This window comes from Lepisosteus platostomus, chromosome 10 (genome assembly GCF_059453375.1).
Source record: "Lepisosteus platostomus isolate fLepPlt1 chromosome 10, fLepPlt1.hap1, whole genome shotgun sequence".
NCBI classification, from domain to species: Eukaryota; Metazoa; Chordata; class Actinopteri; order Semionotiformes; family Lepisosteidae; genus Lepisosteus; species Lepisosteus platostomus.
The window spans coordinates 47,422,741-47,441,793 of NC_142620.1; the positions used below are offsets into that span (position 1 = coordinate 47,422,741).

General features: G+C 35.3%; 1 protein-coding gene across 1 annotated transcript in view; it reads left to right on the top strand.

Moving 5' to 3' along the window:
• ar (androgen receptor) overlaps positions 1 to 19,053 on the top strand; it is a 57,711-nt gene that overhangs the window by 13,598 nt on the left and 25,060 nt on the right. The window contains exons 2-3 of the mRNA XM_088596799.1: positions 6,923 to 7,074; positions 10,200 to 10,316. Of these exons, the coding sequence (XP_088452925.1) occupies positions 6,923 to 7,074; positions 10,200 to 10,316 (269 nt within the window). The remainder of the gene's footprint in view (positions 1 to 6,922; positions 7,075 to 10,199; positions 10,317 to 19,053) is intronic.

Genomic DNA, 19,053 nt, shown 5'->3' on the forward strand with positions numbered 1-19,053 from the left:
GGGTCTTTTTCAAGTAGTGACACCGCTGACTCCCTTTGGGCCATTATCTGGGCTTGTAATGTCTCTTGTGCCTATCGCTGCATCAGGTGTTCAGAGTTTTTACTACATCATCCATGTTTTGGTTTAGTTTTCCATTCTTTAATCCACCAGGGATGGTTTAAAACCACTAGTAATCCCACTCTGCCACCAGATTGTGACAACCTCATCTAAACAGCTTTGTAGCAGGCTGGAGTAGCTTGTCTATTGTTTAGTTTTTCTTTTTAACCTTATTTGCTCCACATTACACAAACACATAAAGCAAAATCAACAGTATTGGGGAAAGTTAGTGTTAAAAAGAAACACAGTTTATGTATAACTTCCTCATGTCAATTATGTACAATTTAATAAATTTAATAGCCATTTCATGGAATGTATACAATTTGGTGTGTGACACAACTTTAAGAAGGCCATAATGAGGATCCTTCAGATTAATTTAGCTGGTAAAAACACTTTGTTGCCCAGAGCCTTTTCAGCTCATACTAACGTGATTACAAGTGGTGATGTTGCCTTCTCCAATTGGCACAGAACTTCCTATATCTGTGATTTGTTTAAAAACTGCACATTCCAAGATGGGCGGGTCAAAGGTATCTGCCTACACTTCCTCTTTCTACCCTGTGTAATTCGTAGATGTGATCCAAGATGTGAAAAAAAAATGGCACCCAATGTAAGGTGTATTGCTGAAGACTACAATAGTGTTAAACCTGGGAGCTGGACCCATAACATACTAGCTGTGAGTCCAGAACCCTAACTACTGCTGTACACTGCTGCTGCAACAACCCAGCTGGAAGAAGCAGACACACAGTTCATATGTGCAAAGACTTTAACATACTGTAATAACCTATTGGAGAGGGCATGGTTCTTTCAAGACGGACTGTCTGATCGAAAGTCTTATCAACACAGCCACTCCTGATCTTAAAGTCTTTCCAGGTCAGAAGACCTGAATATAAATTTTACACTGATATTTTATTTATTCATAAAATGAATCACATTAAAACATGATTATACAGGTGCCCTGACATTATCATCTCTTTCACTTGCTTTTGAAATGATTAGTGAATAACCACTAGGAGAAAATGTTTAACTAAATGTGTCGGACATTCTCAAGTATGACAAAGTCAACAACTTGGCTTTGATTTTTCTTTTACACTTAACAGATGTAAAGGGACTGTAAAGCACATTTGACTAAGAGGAGGCTTTTTTGGTTACATGAAGAATGCATGTGTTATCTACACAACAAACTATTTTTTACAGCATGATCTGGTCTACATTAGGACAAAAATAAACTGAAGAATTTTTTGGTTCAATTAAATTATCTCCTTTTGTAAGTGAGCAGATGAATCGTCTATCTTATCCAATTGTTCTTACTCTTTATAGGAGGATCTATATTCTTGGGTTATCGTAGTGGGAACAGGGACTTTGAACTAAAATGGAAAGCATATACTGTAAGTGAAGCCAGTGCTTCAGTAGACTTTGGGTAAGATTAATCATTTTTAGAAAAACCTGTTTTATTTTTCTGTAAAAATAGGGAAATAATTTTGAAGCTGAACATTTTAGTCCACAAAATAAAAGGAAATAATGAAAAGTATGTTGGAAGAAACCAATCATGAATGTCAGTCATAGCAATAGGACTAATTAGACACATAGTAAAACACTCAATGAACAATTTCAGTTAAACCTAAATGATTTTATACATATAAATATATGTATATAAAAATTAACTGCTTTTAAATAAAACAATTTGATTATTTACACAGTGTAATAAAACATTGGCAGATAACATTTTTTGCCCTTATTTCAATAGCAGTTCTGAATTTGAACATCAGATAGTCTGGAGAGATGTCCTGGGGGCTTTAGAGGAAAAAGCTTATGCTTTAAGGATTTAGGATGCAAAACTAGTGCATTTGATGAAAGCAGTGCCCTTAAGCATGTATTCTTTTATATTCACGGTATTTGTACAATGATATACTAATGGAGCCTTCCAAGTTATTCCAGTTGAAAGCGTGAACTCTGAGATACTGCATGCAGTTTCAGAAATAGGGATAAAAAATCAATTCATATCAACATAGTAAGTGGGAACAAGAAAGCAGTTTGTTTATTATTACTATAATGAGTTAAACCACATGCTGAACTCAATATACTGTACTGTAGTACAGTAAGTCTAATTGTAAGTTGTATTTGGTGAATACTTTCCAGTACATGCTGCATAGACGTGCATTTCAGTTTTGACTCTCTGCCAAGAATTGAAGATGTTTTGAGTACGATTAGAGAGCCATTACGCTTGGTTACCAGTTTTGTCCTTGGGTTTGTTATGCTTATGAAAACCTTGGCATCTATGGAGTAGGTCATCATGGTATAGTTATGTCTGTACACATAGTCCAATCAGTACTGTAAGTCCTCAGGCAGCAGAACTTTTTTCTGTCCTGCCAAGAAACTTCACACCTTCCTCACACATTTTCTGTAGTTCTAGTTCTTAGTTCTTTTCTAGCCTGGACTTAATGAAAATCTTTCAAAGAGCTCAAATCTACCTGGAACTGAGGAAGGTTAGTCCTATGTATAGCAGTTGTACTATCAAAAGCCCATGTACTGTAACCCTAACAAACTCTGGCAGAAGTGATTACATATGGAGGGGTTAAAAACAAAATTCAGGATTTTGTATTTGCATGTTGCGTGCTTAGAGCTTGTAGCACTGTATGAAGGCTGGCTGCATTGAATTTAGACCACGAGCAGACGTCATTATGTTTGAAGTGGAATTTAGAATGTTGTTAGTGTGCATCACAGTTCCAAACCCTTATGTCCTAGTTTATACTGTACATATTTGTTTTTCTTTTTGTATAGACCAGCATGTTTTGGAGGCAAATTAAAACTCCAAATTTTGTCCTACTGTATCTTACCTGACCAGTCAGCCCACATGAGTGGAAAAGTTTCTAAACACTTCAGGAACACTTAAACAAGGCACACAAGTGCCATAATTCATCAAGTTAATACTGTATATCAATGTGAACTTTTTCAATTAAGGCTGGAACATATTTTTCTCTGGGGTTTTCTCTACACACAGTGAGATGGAGTGTGTCCTTTTTTGATTAATCAAACGCAAGCAGAAAAGATCAAAAGACCCCCAGATCCCCCTTTTAATGAAAGGCAGGCAGGTGTGCTTTATTCAATGATAAGTCTGTTTTTAAGGTGCTCCTATTCACAGAAGAAGCTACCGTGAATAAGACCATAATTGACTAAGTGTAGTAATAGTTAAAAATACTTTAATCTATTTTTAGGTAGCATACTGTATATATACTGTATACTGAGTCTTTTTATATGACTTGGGCAGTACAATATAGAGATTTAACAACAAGATATTGGGAAGAAGTACTATTTACAAATTTAAACTTTTGTTTTTCTGTCTGATCAACACATTTAACTTACAGTAAGTAAAAGCAATACATTGTACCATATTAATTTTTTTCAAACTTTAAATGTATTATTTCAGAGAAAAACCAGAAGGAAGGCTCTGTTACATTTTGTCATTATATGAGACTATAATGGGATTCCTATTGAGGGTCATGTAAAGAAAGGACAAAAACAGCTCTAAATATTTAATTATAAAGAGAACTTTTAAAGCCTTTAGCAAACATCAAGCTAGTGCTCCAAACCTGTACCTTAAATAAAAGGTGTTGCACTTCACCTACAGTAGTATACCTTCTTGCAGCGTAGATGAGAATACATTATATCCTATATACGGTATACTGTAGAATATACTGTACTATAACAACCTTCATAACTTTATGCCTTTTATTCTGAAAGACATAACTGATGCATAAATGTTTATAACGATTGCCATGGTGCATCTTATGATATGTTTAAGGTTTAGAACTTTTTATATGGCCAATATAGGGCTGTAGTTGTTCAATTATTATGAAGACTTCAACTGGTCATAAAGAGTTATGAATATTAGTTCAAGAAGGTACAGTAGCTGCGTCAGCATGCGTAGGCTCCAAAGGAACAAGTAAAGGTTTATTCCATGCTGGAAAGAGAAGAAAAGAAACACAAAAATTGTGTTTCTTTTCTTCTCTTTTCAGCATGGAATAAAGAGTTATCAGTTTTATTTTAACATGCAATATAGCCTAAATCATAGGAGCCATTACTGCAAAATTTGCTTATTACAAAATGACATTGTAACTTGCTTGACGTGAACCTTACAGCTTTTGCAAAACTGCAGGTAATCCATTTTTTTCTGGATCAAAAAGCTCTAGGAAACTGTAACACACAAACATATATAAAGTATCACCTCTTGAGCAGTACAAAGACTTTAAAGTCACTGTTCTCCATTGAGCTTCATGAATTGTATCATCCAGTTACAAAATAGCTTGCAGCATGCCTGTGGAGCACGTTAAGCAATTGGCCTATTTTGCAAATTGGCATTTTAAAATTTTATAGCATTTTAAGCCACTCTGTAAGTTTGCAAACAAAGCATATCAAATTTGTTTCATGATGCAAAGCCACAGAATGCCTCTAGGCCAGAACACTTGAAAGACAAGGGACAATGACATACGCAGAGAGGGACAAGTTTTTCTTAATTTCTGCCTTCTGCAACTTGATAACATGCTGACATAATGTTCTGAATGCCTGAGAAAGATAAAGTTTATCTTATGCCTAGATGTAAGTGTTGATTTGATACCATCAGTTTTGAATTCATTTAAAAGAATGTTGTCACACTATGGAGAAACCAGAGTTTTTTTGTTTCTCTTAAAGTACATTGCACACCTGTGGGAAACAATCCTGATGGTTCCTTCTTTGCCTCATTTCAAAAGCATTGTATTTAGTCGATCAACCATTATATTGTTTCACTTCTACAGGGATGTAAATAGCATTTGTATTCTTAACTTTACTATCTCGGATCATTTGATAAACAGTAGAACATTGTGGATTTTTTTGCTGTATGTTATGATCTGAAATCTTTATATCTGCACTGCCTTTAACCATTATTCACAGAGGATTACTGCCAATTCCATATTCGCCAAGATAGAAAAGAACTGGCATCCACTCCAGCAATTCAATTAAATTTGTCAAAGGGAAAATAAAACACAACAAACCCTTTTTTATTACTAATGAAATTAGGTCTGCATCTCAATTCATTTTCCTAGATGACCATTTCATGTCACATCACTAAAAAATAAATTGCAAAATATAATTGAATGCAAATGTAATTAAATATTGTATAAAATCATGTATGATTTTCAAGAAAAAAATACATTTGGAAATAGTTTTTTTGTATTCATATAATTTAACTTCTGAAAGCTTCCTTTAAATGGACTTTGTCATTCATTTTGTGACAGACATTAGTGGGGTTCATTGTAAACAGATTTCTAATTATTTTATTGTTTGCAATGTTTTCCAGACTATTTCCATAACATTGCTGCGGCTGTTTGTTATTACCAAACTCCATTTTATAATTCTTTCATGACATGGAAACACTTAACAGATCAAGGTTTGCTTTCAAGCTGACTTGCTCCAGTAACTTGACTGATCTGGTGCCCAGGTGCAATAAGTTTCGGAACTGGAAATGCATTGTTTAGCTACACCTTTGTAAATGTATAATGATGACTTTTATGCTTGGTGGCACAGTGGCTCAGTGGTTAACATTGCTGCTTTGTAGTTCTGGAGCCCTGGGTTTACTTTTCTGAGCTGGGGTGCTATCTGTGTGGAGTTTGTATTCTTTGTTCTCCACTTTCCTCCCACAGTCCACAACATACTGGAAGGTTAAATGACATCTAGGAAACTTGGCCCCATTGTGAGTCTGCCCTGTGCTGGACTGGGATCCTGTACAGGGTGTATCCTTGCCTTGTGCCTGTTGCTTGCCAGGATAGGCTCTGTAACATTGTAACTATTTTCACACATTTTGTTTAACTGCATTGCCAGGCATAGAAGAACTCTAGGAAAAAAACAGTGACAGTTCAGAATTTTAACAACACCTCTTATCCATTTGGACACAGAACCTGTTTGATGGAACAGACTTTCCCACATATGATTTCCAAGTGGCTTATCCTAAACCTAATCTGTGTGCAGATCTTAGCTATGTTAATATATAGGGGACAGTGATTCTGATGCTATTTGATGTTACAGGATCTTTGTTTTTCTTCTTTGTTTTATAGCTACTCTGCTGTGTAAGAGTGATATGCTGCCAGGGTCTGGTGTGGGTTATAAATCTAGCTGCTGAACTTTGGACACATCACAATTTACTGAGTAGAAGTTAGAGTTACGGGAATTCAGGATAATGCATATACAGTATTTGAACTAATCATGATAAATAAAAATATTTATATAAGGGGTGACTACTCAGATTTGGTTGTGGGAGATTTGTATTAGGATCATTAGACTTTTTAACAATACATTCGTTAGTAGTTATACCTAGTTATAATACATAGTTCAATACATTGTAAGGGCAAATTCACAGATAAGGTCAAAATAAAATGACCATCACTTTTTTAGTCTTACAAAGAGAAGACTACTAGGTACTGTAGTTAATTCAAGTATTCAAAATCTTCAAAGACATTGGTAAAGTCAACCTAGTGGACATACTGTAAGTATAAATTGTGATGAAGTATATTTTAAAATATAAAGAAGAGGAGACCCTGTTTCACACTAAGGCCAGAAAAATCTGGAATCATCTGTCAGTTATTCAAAATGTATTATTATGGTCAGTTGGTACTGTGACATCTTTCAAAAATATATTGGTTTCAAACTTGTAACCAAGTGAGCTAAAAAGGCTAAATGACCGTCTTCTCCTGGTTTTTAACCTACATTTTTCTGATTGTTCTGTAATTTGAATGGGAAGATCTCAGTATGGTTTCAGATTTGTGTAATCACCCCACCTTTGTTTTTCTCATTTAAGATTTGAGAGTGGAAGAGAAAATTTGTTCCCGATGGAGTACTTTTTTCCGCCTCAGAGGACGTGTCTGATTTGTGGAGATGAGGCCTCTGGTTGTCACTATGGAGCACTCACATGCGGCAGCTGTAAAGTGTTCTTCAAAAGAGCAGCTGAAGGTGAGTCCTGAAGTGAACAACTTCTATCATGGCAGGAGTGAATGCTATTCAGTGTTCTAAGAAGCACTTTTGAAAAATTCCTATTAAGGTATCTCCTAAGCTATCCCTTTAGTTGTATTAGATTCTCAAAGTAAAATTGGAATTAAGTTTATATAATATATTGTTTACTAAAGTGTTCATCCAGCTGAGTCAGTACTTTGTGGAAGCAACTTCTTCTAGTCTTCTTGGGTATGTCTGTAACAGCTTTGTATATCTGGATTTTGTGATTTTTGCTGATTGTTCCTTGCAGATTTGCACAAGCTTTATTAAGTTGGATGGGAAGCATCTCTGAACTGTAGTCTTCAAGTCCTTCCACAGATTCTTAATGGGATTCAAGTCTGGTTTTGACTGGACCACTAAAGGATGTTGACCTTCTTGTTCTGAAGCCACACCAGTGTTTCTTTGGCAGCATGCTTGGGGCTGTTATACCTTTTTTAAGGTGAATCTTCACCCAAGTCTGAGATCTATCTCTTTTACCTTTTACCAGATCTGTACCTCGTCCTAATTCTGTAGTGGACAGCTATGTATATGGACAGCTCCATAGTTTTCATGGTAGAGTCCGAGTTTTTGCTCTGACATGCACTGTCAACTTAAGGACATTATACAGATGTATTTCTTCTGAAATCAAGTCCACCAATTGAAATGACCACACATGGACTCCTTTTAAGTTTTAGATAGATTTCACATGTGCACCTGAGCTCAGTTTGGAGAGTAAGGGTGGTGAAACTTGTCAAATCAAGACAAGACATGTCTTTTTTTTTATTCTATTATAAACATTTCTACTTTAAGTAATTTGTGTAGATCAACGACAAAAAGTTCCATAAAAATGTGTTTATATTTAATGTAACCAAATTGTTAAAAATCCATGGGGGGTGAATACTTTCAGAAGACACCATGGTTAATTAATGGGCTGTCTTCCGAGTTTTTTATCTTCACATTGTAGTTTATATTTTTGTTCCCTTTGCTAGGGAATGGGTAAGTCTACTCAACCATATATATTTTTGTTTAATAAAACATATCAAAGACATGAAACTACCATAGGACTATGGCATGAAATAGTTTTTACTTTGCCTTATACTACTTATGATGCCTCAGGGGGCATCGTGTCCACAGGGCACACAAGATAGGCAGGTAAACATAGTCACACCCTGAGACAGACTGGTAGTTTATAACAGTGTGCTTTATATTTTAGACAAAAGCAAAAAAAAAAAACAACAACTAAAATAAATCCTGTTTGAGCTCCTGCCTAAGCTTTGAATTTCCTTAGCTTAACACTGGGCAGCTTCACTGCTTTTTAACAAACAAGCAAAATGGCTTTTCACACTCACTCTCCGTTTTTTTTCTAAGAATGTTTCTTTTCCTCAAGTGAATTTCTTCTCTCCATTATTTATGTTTCCAAATCACTCTCACGGTATCTTCTTCCATGCTTCGTTCTTCTTTCCCCCTCTCTGCTTGGCATCAGCAATCTAGCAGCTTGATGATCAACTTATATAGGCTGGAACAGGGCCCACAGCTGTTCCCTGTTCCTGTAACTGTCTGCAGATGCCATTTTGTAAAAGGTTTCCATTAGTGGCCATCATGGTATGGACAAAAGCATCAGTGAATCGTATATTGTTTTGGAGAAAGTACCATCCCTCAGAAACTGCATCCCTTGCGGCATCACATTCAGTAGATCAATTGAGATTAAAATAATAAATGTGGAGTCAAAAGTTAGATCTTACTTGTCAGACAAGTAATAATGAAAGCAAGAAAAATATGGACAACATGTCAGACTTGGTGCTCATATTTAAAATGATTTGGAAGTCTCTGATATTTCATGTGTGTTTTGTATTTTGGGAATCCTCTTACTTAGACAGTTATTATTTATATCTTGTAATGATGCCACATTGGACAGCCCATGATGACAGACATCACAGCCCGTTGGAAAGTTTTTGCACCTTTTTTTCTCAGTATTCTCCTCAGTACTCTTTTCAGAGAAAGTTTAGGACACAAGGTGAAATATGCTCACAGCTCTGTCGGAAAACCTCTGTATCAATTTCTGCTTTTCACTGCATCTGAGCGATAGTGAACACAGGATCACCAAGCCCTTTGCTCGCGGTATGCCAGGCACAGTGAACCATATGCTAGATGACACCACCCTCAGCTACACCACGTTTACTCCTTACGTTAACCTTTTCTATTTTGTCACACCTCTCAGTCTTACAGGCTCGTTGCAGCCCATGTCCCTAGCCCTTAAGTCACAGACTTAGGGCAGCAGGATATGAACCTTTAACACTAGTCCCTTTTGAGCAGTACCAGAGGAATTCCCTCTCTCAGTCATTCCCGTTTGGCTTTAACCACCTTAGAGAAGCTCATTGAATCACATGCTTCTACACCTGCAGTCACTTAAAGATACATAAAGAGAAGCTCTGCCCTTGGCTTTCCTGCCTTGGGAGGCATTACAGTCTATACATGAGTTGTTACGGTCAAGAGTTGAAGTACCTCTTAGTTCTAGGTTCTCTTGAGCTTTTAATGTTATGGATGTGTAGAGAGGAATGAGAATTAGATTTGAAATGTTGTGGATTAGGTACTACAGTGATTCATGTAGGCAGCTCATGCAAAATTTACATTGAGTTGTTATTAACAGGTGTTTGAGGATTTTGATCAATGTGATTTAAAAATTGCTGTCATGCTTTTTTTCTCACCCAAACTTAACTGTACTAATTACAGAGGCTTAGAGTAAATTTCTCTTGTTCAAAGATCACATGTATCCTAACTCCTGCTTATGCCTAAGATGTCTAAAACTTGTATACAGCAGTCCATTATAGGTTTGAAAACATAAACCCACTGAAAGAAAAGAAACCAAGTATTTTGTTACCTTCCAAAAAGCAAACAGTACAGAAAGAATGGTTTTGTAGGTCTTACAAGTTCAATTCATATTTAAATATGTGTTTTGTAATTCTTTTATTCAGTGCACTCTCTTCCTGACAACTTTCAGATACCTCATTCATTCAGCTGATTGCATGTTTTAAACCATCACTAGTAATGTTTGTGCTTCTTGCTAACTTGTATTAAAGAACTTTGTTTTGTGCTGGTTGTGTTTCAAGGAAAACAGAAGTACCTGTGTGCCAGCAGAAATGATTGTACCATCGACAAGCTGAGAAGAAAGAATTGTCCTTCCTGCCGCCTCAGGAAATGTTTTGAAGCTGGAATGACCCTGGGAGGTAAAAAAAGTTTTTTTACACTGTGTGGCCAAAATATGTATTGACAAATATATTTACAAGAAAGCTTATACAGCTCATACAGAATTGTAAAAGGAGGTTCCTAATATACTTTTGTTATATAATGTGCCGGAATGCAGAATTTAAGACAAGATTAAACATAAAATCCAATTTCAATTATCTCGTTGCTGAGATGAATTCCTTTCAAAATATTCATTGTCTTGAGCAGGCCAACTTCAGATGTGGTAGCTTAGCATATCTCCCTAAGGCAAGCTGCATATTTTAAGCCTTCAGACACAAACAGTCTTGTAGAACAAAAGTAAAGTAGGAGTTAAACACAATCTGCATGGAATTATGGCACTGGTATAATATAATACACCATGGCAGAGCAGGAGTGGTTATGGAAAAACAAAGAGGTTTCTCACAAATTCCTTTCAGCGATTAGTAAAACTGGATTTGGTCTCCTGAAGTACTGGAAGAGATTAACTGAGGTACAGTACATTTCAGTAGTATGTCTGGTAAGGATTTGGACCAGTAACCTTCATTGTTTGGTTGCACATTGGGAAAAGGTGATACTATACATCACCAGGGATGTTGAATTGTCCTCAAGGAGCCCGCACAATTGTTAATTGAGCTCTTTGGGTGACTGCTTATGATAACAGTTGTAAGTAGTAAGTAGTTTTGCAGATTCTGTCCTAACCGTTTTTCATTTTGTTTTTGCTTACGTGGAAGTGTTCTATAGGGCTCATCACAGATGGGTTTCAGACCTTGCAGTTGATGGAACCTCACTGGAAATTTAGGAAAAGCAACATAGCCCAAAAGTAGAAATTTGTAATGATGTGTCTGTCTTTAATACATATTGTCTTTTTCAGAGTAACAAATATGTACAGATCCTTTATGTTTATATTCATTTTAACAGGCTTGCAGTTTGCGTGCCTCAGTGTCAATAGAATATAGAGGGAACACTTATCATTCCATGATCTTGAGTGGATTATAATTATTTAATTAACCTTTTTTTGTTGTTTTTGGCCTCAGTGGATTATTATATTTCAGCCTTTAACCCTTTCCTAAGAAGAAAAAGCAACCCTACCTCATGCTCCTCATATATTTCCTGTCATTGTGACACCCATCACCATGAGTACCCATCTCTGAATCTCCCTCTCCTTGTCTGTCACTCTGTTTTGAAAGACATTGATGCTAGGCTTGTAAGCTTACATCTAAATACAGTAGTCTGTCAGTATGTAATGTAACATAAATGTTTGAATGGCTGTAATTTAGAAAGCTGTGGGTTTGCCATTACTTTACTGATCTGGTAGAACATTAAGCAGAAGTTCAGAATTTTAAGGTACTTTTTAAAACTTTTTAATGGTTACACAGTTATGCGAAACCAAAGGGCCACTTTTGAGTGCTAAACACATAAAGAAGCATTTTGCCTAGTAGTCAGCCAAGGTGTAACTGCTTTACTGGCAGTTGGTTGAATCAAGGCACTCATTTTGTATGAATGGCTTTTGCCTTATCCCATCACCATCCCAAATATCTCTTAAATTACAACCAAGAAGCATTTGTGCTGAAGCTAATCAATTCTCTAACTATCCTGCAGCATCATTTGTACCTATTCCATATACTTTCATCCCAATCAAATAGCAGTTGTTTGTCATGTTGGTCCCCAGGATTACAGCATCTCTGACTAATTTCAGTACTGTGGTCAATTTTCATTTTTTTTTATTCAATTTTCTTATTCTATTAATACCGACAATTGTAAGAGACACCGAAGTGACAGGAGACATGTGAATTAAAGACTCTAAAATGTTCATAATTCAGGACCAACCACAGGCAGTCACACAGAGAAAATGTGCGGTAATGCATTTTTACATTTTTCACCTTTTTATTGCAAATGGCAGGGATTCTTGCTACATTACTGCTTGTACGAAAGACGAGCTAAGAGGCAAATTACTATATAATAACAGAGTCATCTTTTGGTCATGCTAGCTGCTCTTTTGATCAGACTACTGAGTACAGTTTCACATTTATAGCTTTGAAAGAGAGCAGATTTTAGTTTTAATGTTTAATGGATAAGAGTACAGGTTCTGCAAGTCATTGAAATGGAGAATTACCAGTTCAGAAAAAGGGTAATACTAAAAATTGCAGTAGTCAAATGGTCATATGTAAGCCTTTGTTCATTATTTTTTCGTAATAATACAATTAATAGTTATTATTAACGTTATTACGTTTGGTTACTACACATTGTAAGGTACTGTTTTGATAGTGTTTGCAAGATGGAAAGTATAAAGAATCACTATGTCCAACACAGCTCAGATTCCCTGTAAAACACTTAGCTTTCTGATACGTATCAACAAGCAATATTAAAAGGGCAATAAAAATGTCAGATAAAAAACTGAGTTGGTGAAAATTAAATTAAAGGAAGTATGCAGTCATGTAGTTAGAGTTGTGATTTCAACAAGGCCTGCCCGGAGTTCATCATGGGAAACTGGAAGTTTATGTTCCTAATAAAATGTAAAAATGCACCAAAAAGCATTAGGACACTTACTGTAACTCCTCAAGCTACCTGTCTTAAAGATACAGTATAGTTAAATAAATAAGGCTGATATAATTAAGTTATTCTGACTATAATCTAAGAAATGGTAGATAAGCGTCTCATATTTTATCAGGATTTTTAGTATTTTTATACATAAGCAAGAACTTAAGAAAAAAACCCATCTTATTCCCACACTATTCATACTGTATGTGGTAGTACTAATTTATTTGGCTGTCACTTCTGTCCAAATTGCCTTAATTGAATTGATTTATCTGTGGAACATTGTACCAGAGCGATCTGACTGCTAGTCTTGGCTCAATGGTACCATCGCTGTGTTCCACTTGGGATTCGAAGCCACAGCTTTCCAGTTGCATGCCTAGAGCCCTCTCCACTACTCCACATTGCTACCATATGGTCGGACTTGGAACCCTAACAGTAGATAAATGAAATAGTTTAAAGAAACTGGATATCAAACATTTGTATGTTATACTGTATGTGGCTTTGGTAAAAAATTACAGTATGTCCATATTCCTTCTCAACATTGATATAATTGGTGATATCAAGGAACTTGAAGAAGCCATATGGGCATTATGTAAACTGGCAATACAGGTTTTCAATGCAATCAGTTCATGATGTTTTCATAATATTTGACAGATAAACAACAAATGTTTATCTGTTGACACATAAGTCATTATGGATGAGCAGGCACTTAGATACCAAAAGATTATCTTACCATGATTGTTGCAACAGATTTCTGGCCTTAGAAAAGTGATTGAACCTACTTTTCTTACAGGATTCTTACCTGACCACCTTGTGTGTGTTTTCTGGGCCTGACAGTGTGGAATGTTCTTATTTTACACATGATTTATATGACTTATGAGCTCTCGCCTGACATTTAACAAAAATTGATAGATTGCCAAACTGTTGGAGTTTTTATTGGCTGATAAAAAGTCTCTCAGCACTGTCAGGAAGAAAAAAATAAAAAAAATATTGGATGCTTTTTCTTTATTTGTGCTGGCGTCAGTTCAGAGGGGTGGAGAAAGACAGAACAGTTCACCCTGACCTATTTATTGTATGCTGTATGCAGTGTGTCTCCATTGAGCAGTGCCAAAGTAAGATGTTTGCATTCCTCTCATCTGAAAATCCAAGCATAAGACATTTACACAGAAGGAACTTTAACAATTTTAATAGTGGTGATGAAGTGCTAGGGACTGGGTATCTGAATTGGAGCACACTGCTAATAATACTGAAATCTAGGGTGTATTCCCTGTCTAGCTCTATTAAGGGAGATTGTGCTGATCTCTCTGCCTCTTTTCATTGGTCTGACAGAAGTGCTTGTTGTGCCTCTCTGCCCTGTGTATGGATTTGAGTAAGGATTATGTTTACAGTACATTGGTTAGTATTTATTTTTCTTAGAACTGTACTGTATATATACACTCAACACAATCAATACATAACATAGAATGGTTGTGTTTTAGTCATTGAATAGATTTAGAACTATGGAATATCTGTATAATTATTAAAATAATATTTTGATAACCTTTCTGTGCCCCAAAGAAACCCACATACACATTTTTCACACTAAATGGGGAAGTTTTTCACATAAGATAATATTATGGTTATTAAAGAAGGCAGATATGACATTTTAATGTAGCTTAAATTAGTATGATATACTGTATTTCATGGTTATAGATATTTATCTACCAAATGATTATTTCAGCCAGAATGTAAAGAATTGCACAGTTTATTATAGAATGGACTATATGTTTTACTACAGAAAACAGTTAAAAATGATGTAATGTTTTCATATTTAAACAGTTTATATATTATACATACAGTAATTCACAGAGATAACACTTTAGATACCAGTAAAAAAGGTAACATTAGGCAAGATTAAATATACAGCAAAGAAACTAGTAGATGTTAATTTCAAACAGTCAAAAGAAAGAAAAATGAATAGATTTCAGTTCTTCAGTCCTCAGGTACAGTATGTGTAAATAAGGCTGCACAGCTGCAAAGTTGTGTATTTTTTTTGTAATTGACTTCTATTTGGTGTTTTGATGATACAGCTTTCCCAGCTAGTCTCCTTCACATTAATGATTCTGTCTTACATACAGATACTGTATTAAGTTTTGTGAATCTTGAAAAAAATAAATACAGCTCTTGTACTGTATTTTGATTTATATTTGGCCAAGGTTTAACCAAACATTAATCCACCAGTTATTTACAAATTTCATGTTTGGAGATTTCTGATAAAACAAAAGTTTTTTTACTTCTCACACTTAACACCTGCCAACATGGAATGGATGTGTAATTAGCAATTTTGGGTGGGTATTGAATTTTGTATTTGATTTGGGTCATAGTGAGGTTATTCTTCATATCATGTTCCTGAACCGATTCAAGCACATCAGATGAATGAAATTAAAATTATACTTTGAACAAATTACTGATTTGATTATAGCAAGGCCACAGGAAAGGACAAACCACAGCATGACCTCATTCCTAGAGTGACACAGACTAACCTTTTGTGAACTTTATAGCTTGCAAATAGGGTTTGGATGTTGAAATGTTCCCAAAAATTACCCCAGAAAATACCAAAGGACTGTAACTAAAGCAGCGCATGCAAAGCTTTGCACACCTTTCTTAGATTTTGTCCTAGATTAATAAGATTTCTCTGAAAAGTCAATGTTGGATTAAAAATAGAAAAGGATGAAAACAGATATTGCAGTGAATATCTGAAGGGTTTATGGTATTTATTCTTGGCTTTCGCTTCTAATAGCATCTAAGCACTTGCTTCTGTTTTGCTGAACCTTCCTAACCTTCATACATTTAAAAGTTAATTAATGTATTGAGTGTGCATAAAGAAGAAGTATTAGCTGCCAGTCCGGTATTTAATATTACCCTTCTGCAGAAGCTCCTAAAAGGCATTAATGCATTTGCAACAATGGTAGATTGGTACAGTTAAGCACTGTGCTTCAGGGCTATGACCTGCTGAATCTAGGCACTCTGAGATTTTTTTCCCAGAAGAGTGTCTGAGCTCACAATGAGAACTAAGCTAACAAAAAACTTAAAGCATTTCAAAGCAAAGTAAAACAAACGCATACCATACATAACCTCCAACCACTTCCATTATATCACATGAACATAGCAGCGAATATTTCTGGTTATACTGCCAACATTGAAGATTTGAAATTATGTGGTGTAATAAGAAAGGTTACAACTGAGAGGAGGGCACTGTGTCCTAGTTTTAGCCCCTTCAGTAGTTAGTAGATAACTGATTCAGGGATCTCACCCAGACGTTTCTGGAAAGACGTCAGGGTATTGGGTTCAACAACATGGCTTAGTAGCTTGTTCCATTCTTACACAACCCTTTGGGTAAATAAGTGCCACCTGTTTTTGGTTTTATATGTACTTCCATACAATTTGCAACTATGTCCTCTGGTTCTTGTTTTACTGTTAATTCTGAAGGAATCAGCTGGGTTTGTCAATGCCGTTGAAGATTTTGAATGCTTGTATGAGCACTTGTAGTTTTCTCTGTTCAAGTTTAAAAAGGTTCATTCAGCCTGTCAGTGCAGGACATTCCCTTAAGCCCCAGAATGTACAGTATCTGGTTACTCTTCTCTGGACGGAAGTTGAAGGGGCCTCAGTAGTGAGGACAACTGCTAAAATATTTACATTGGAGATTTAATTATAGTATATGATTTAGCAATAATGTTTGGGCTAAAGAGGGGGTTGAATGTGAAATAGATAACTCTGTATTACAATATACCGTGTGTAAAATAAACCGCAATAATATGTATGTGTATATAGAATATCTATGTTAATTAAGTTAGACAAACAGTACAGGTATCACTATAGAATTTCAAAACATTTAACAGAGATATCTAAAGGTACTCTGTGGATCATATTTAGTTTACTAGAAAGCATCATTGGATGCTTTTGGACAGGCCAAAACTATCGGTTATGCCGGCATGAGGGCAGCATTGTGGAACTATTGTGGAAAATTTGAATTTGAGACTTCCACACTCTTTGATCTTGCATTCCAAATCAAAATAGATATGAATGCTTTGTTTTTAGGCATTTCTGGCTTAAACCAAAAGTATGACAAGGAAGATTGAAATGGGATTTTCAGTCTTCTATTTTTCAGTTAAAATTTCAGTTAAAAGCTGTAAAAGATCATGTTTCAAGACGTCTTAATACCATGTCTGCTGATACATGGTAACATTTTGCTTTATTTTTATATTTATAAATCCTGACCTAGACCTTAGTTAAACTCGTATTTGATTATCCAGCATGCTTTATATTGATCCTTGAACTTCATGAGAAGATCTTTTGTCTAAAAAGATGTGGAACCATTTTATTATAATATCGCTTGCTTTTCTTTGAGACATACTGAACCTGACAACCAAAATTATAAAGAAAGTGCTTCTTGCTTAATGTAGGTAGCCTCTTCACTTGATGGTTCTTCACAAATATTTAGAAGTTCATAAGGGGTTCCAGTGTTACCCTAAAGAAGACTAAACATGTTAAGAATTGCTCAGCTAAACTGAAATGTGATTTTGTGTGAGCTTAGTACAAGTGCTTAATCTAGGAACATAAAATGACTCTAAGCATTTGTTTTTACTACTTTTGAAACATGTAAATGTGTTTCATCTCTTAATGCCTATTTCAGAGGATACTCCACAATTATACAATCATGCAGATCTGTTGCTGTCAACAATGATCTGTATAGAGTTTATATCTGATCAACACTAAAGCTTTTTCAGTGCTGTTCCAAAATAGCTCATCTTTCATTGTACAGTTAGAGTTTAGGGGTAAATTGTGGTATGTTACTATAATTACAGTGTTAAGCGCAAAAAAAAGATCTGTTCAAAAGGACATTAAAATCTATGAAGTGTAGGTTCTGTGCATTTTCATACCAATGCACAACAGTAAAGTGTACGGGAATCCAAAGCACAGAACAAGCTCAGATTTATCATACAGTATAGAACATAAGTAATGTACAGTATGGGCAGTATGGTGATATCATTTTTACTAGTTTATGAATAGCGCACAATTGATTATTAATTGAACATATAGTGCTTGCAACAACATAATTTAATAGTATGATGCCCCCATTACGTATTACAATAAGTACAATAAAGTTTTACATTTTTTAGCCAAGGACTTTTTCTCAGTTACTACTGTTTTTAACTAGTCTGGCTAAACTTACTTTGAAATCTGCTTCCTTATGGAAGGAGCTTTTCATAAGGCAAATCTAACCTTCTGCCAAAAACTGCAAAATTATTTTTTGTTTATTCTTTCTGTGCGTGTAAAAAGCACCAATCTTAATTTGGAATAAAACTTTATATTTTCCATGTTAATGTGTGACTAAGAATTTTTTAAAGCTCCTTTCTGTTTGCTGTGTAAGCCCACCAAAAACTTTAATGCCAGCATGAGGATATCTATGCAATACCAAGCTTCTGCGTTCATGTATATCCATTATTCAGTAGGAATGAGCACTAAATGTGTGTGTAATTTATCGACTAATAAATTAATAGCAAATTTACTTTAAACCATACTGTTGGGGTCTGCTTTTACAGGTGGACATTGCAAAAAAGATTTATTCTTGATACAGCATTTTCTGGTCCACTTTTACTGCACACTCCAGGTAGACTGTAGCTTAATTGTATGTTTTTATTTTAAGCCATTTAGTTCGTATGAGTTTTTGTATTTTTTAAAAGTTATTTTCCATTTACAATACATTCTGTAGTACACTTATTGAGAACCTTTTTGGAAAACTGCAGCAGAATGAATTATCATGTCAACGTCAAAGTAATGTATTAGAAATATTTGTCCCTTGTATCTAAGAATTGTTTTTTTCATTTTCTGTTTGTTAGGGGCACACATCTTCAGGAACTGCAGGCAGTATTTGATCATCTTTATTGTGGCTGATAAAAAGCAAACTTTGCCAAAAAATAACTTTGGCAGAAGTATTTAGGTCAATTTGTCCAAGAGCTCCCTCCAAAGCGCAATCTTTTTTTTTTCTTCTTGGCTTACAGAGCAGTGAAAGTTTCCTTTGTCCTGAAGCCAAATTCGCTATTTATAACTATTTTTATTGTAGGTGTTTTGTTTTTGTTAGCAAAACTGTTCAGATACTATATGTGGATCTAAGGCTAGTCAGATTATACTTATTTAACCCTAGAAAACTCTTGCAAAATGTTC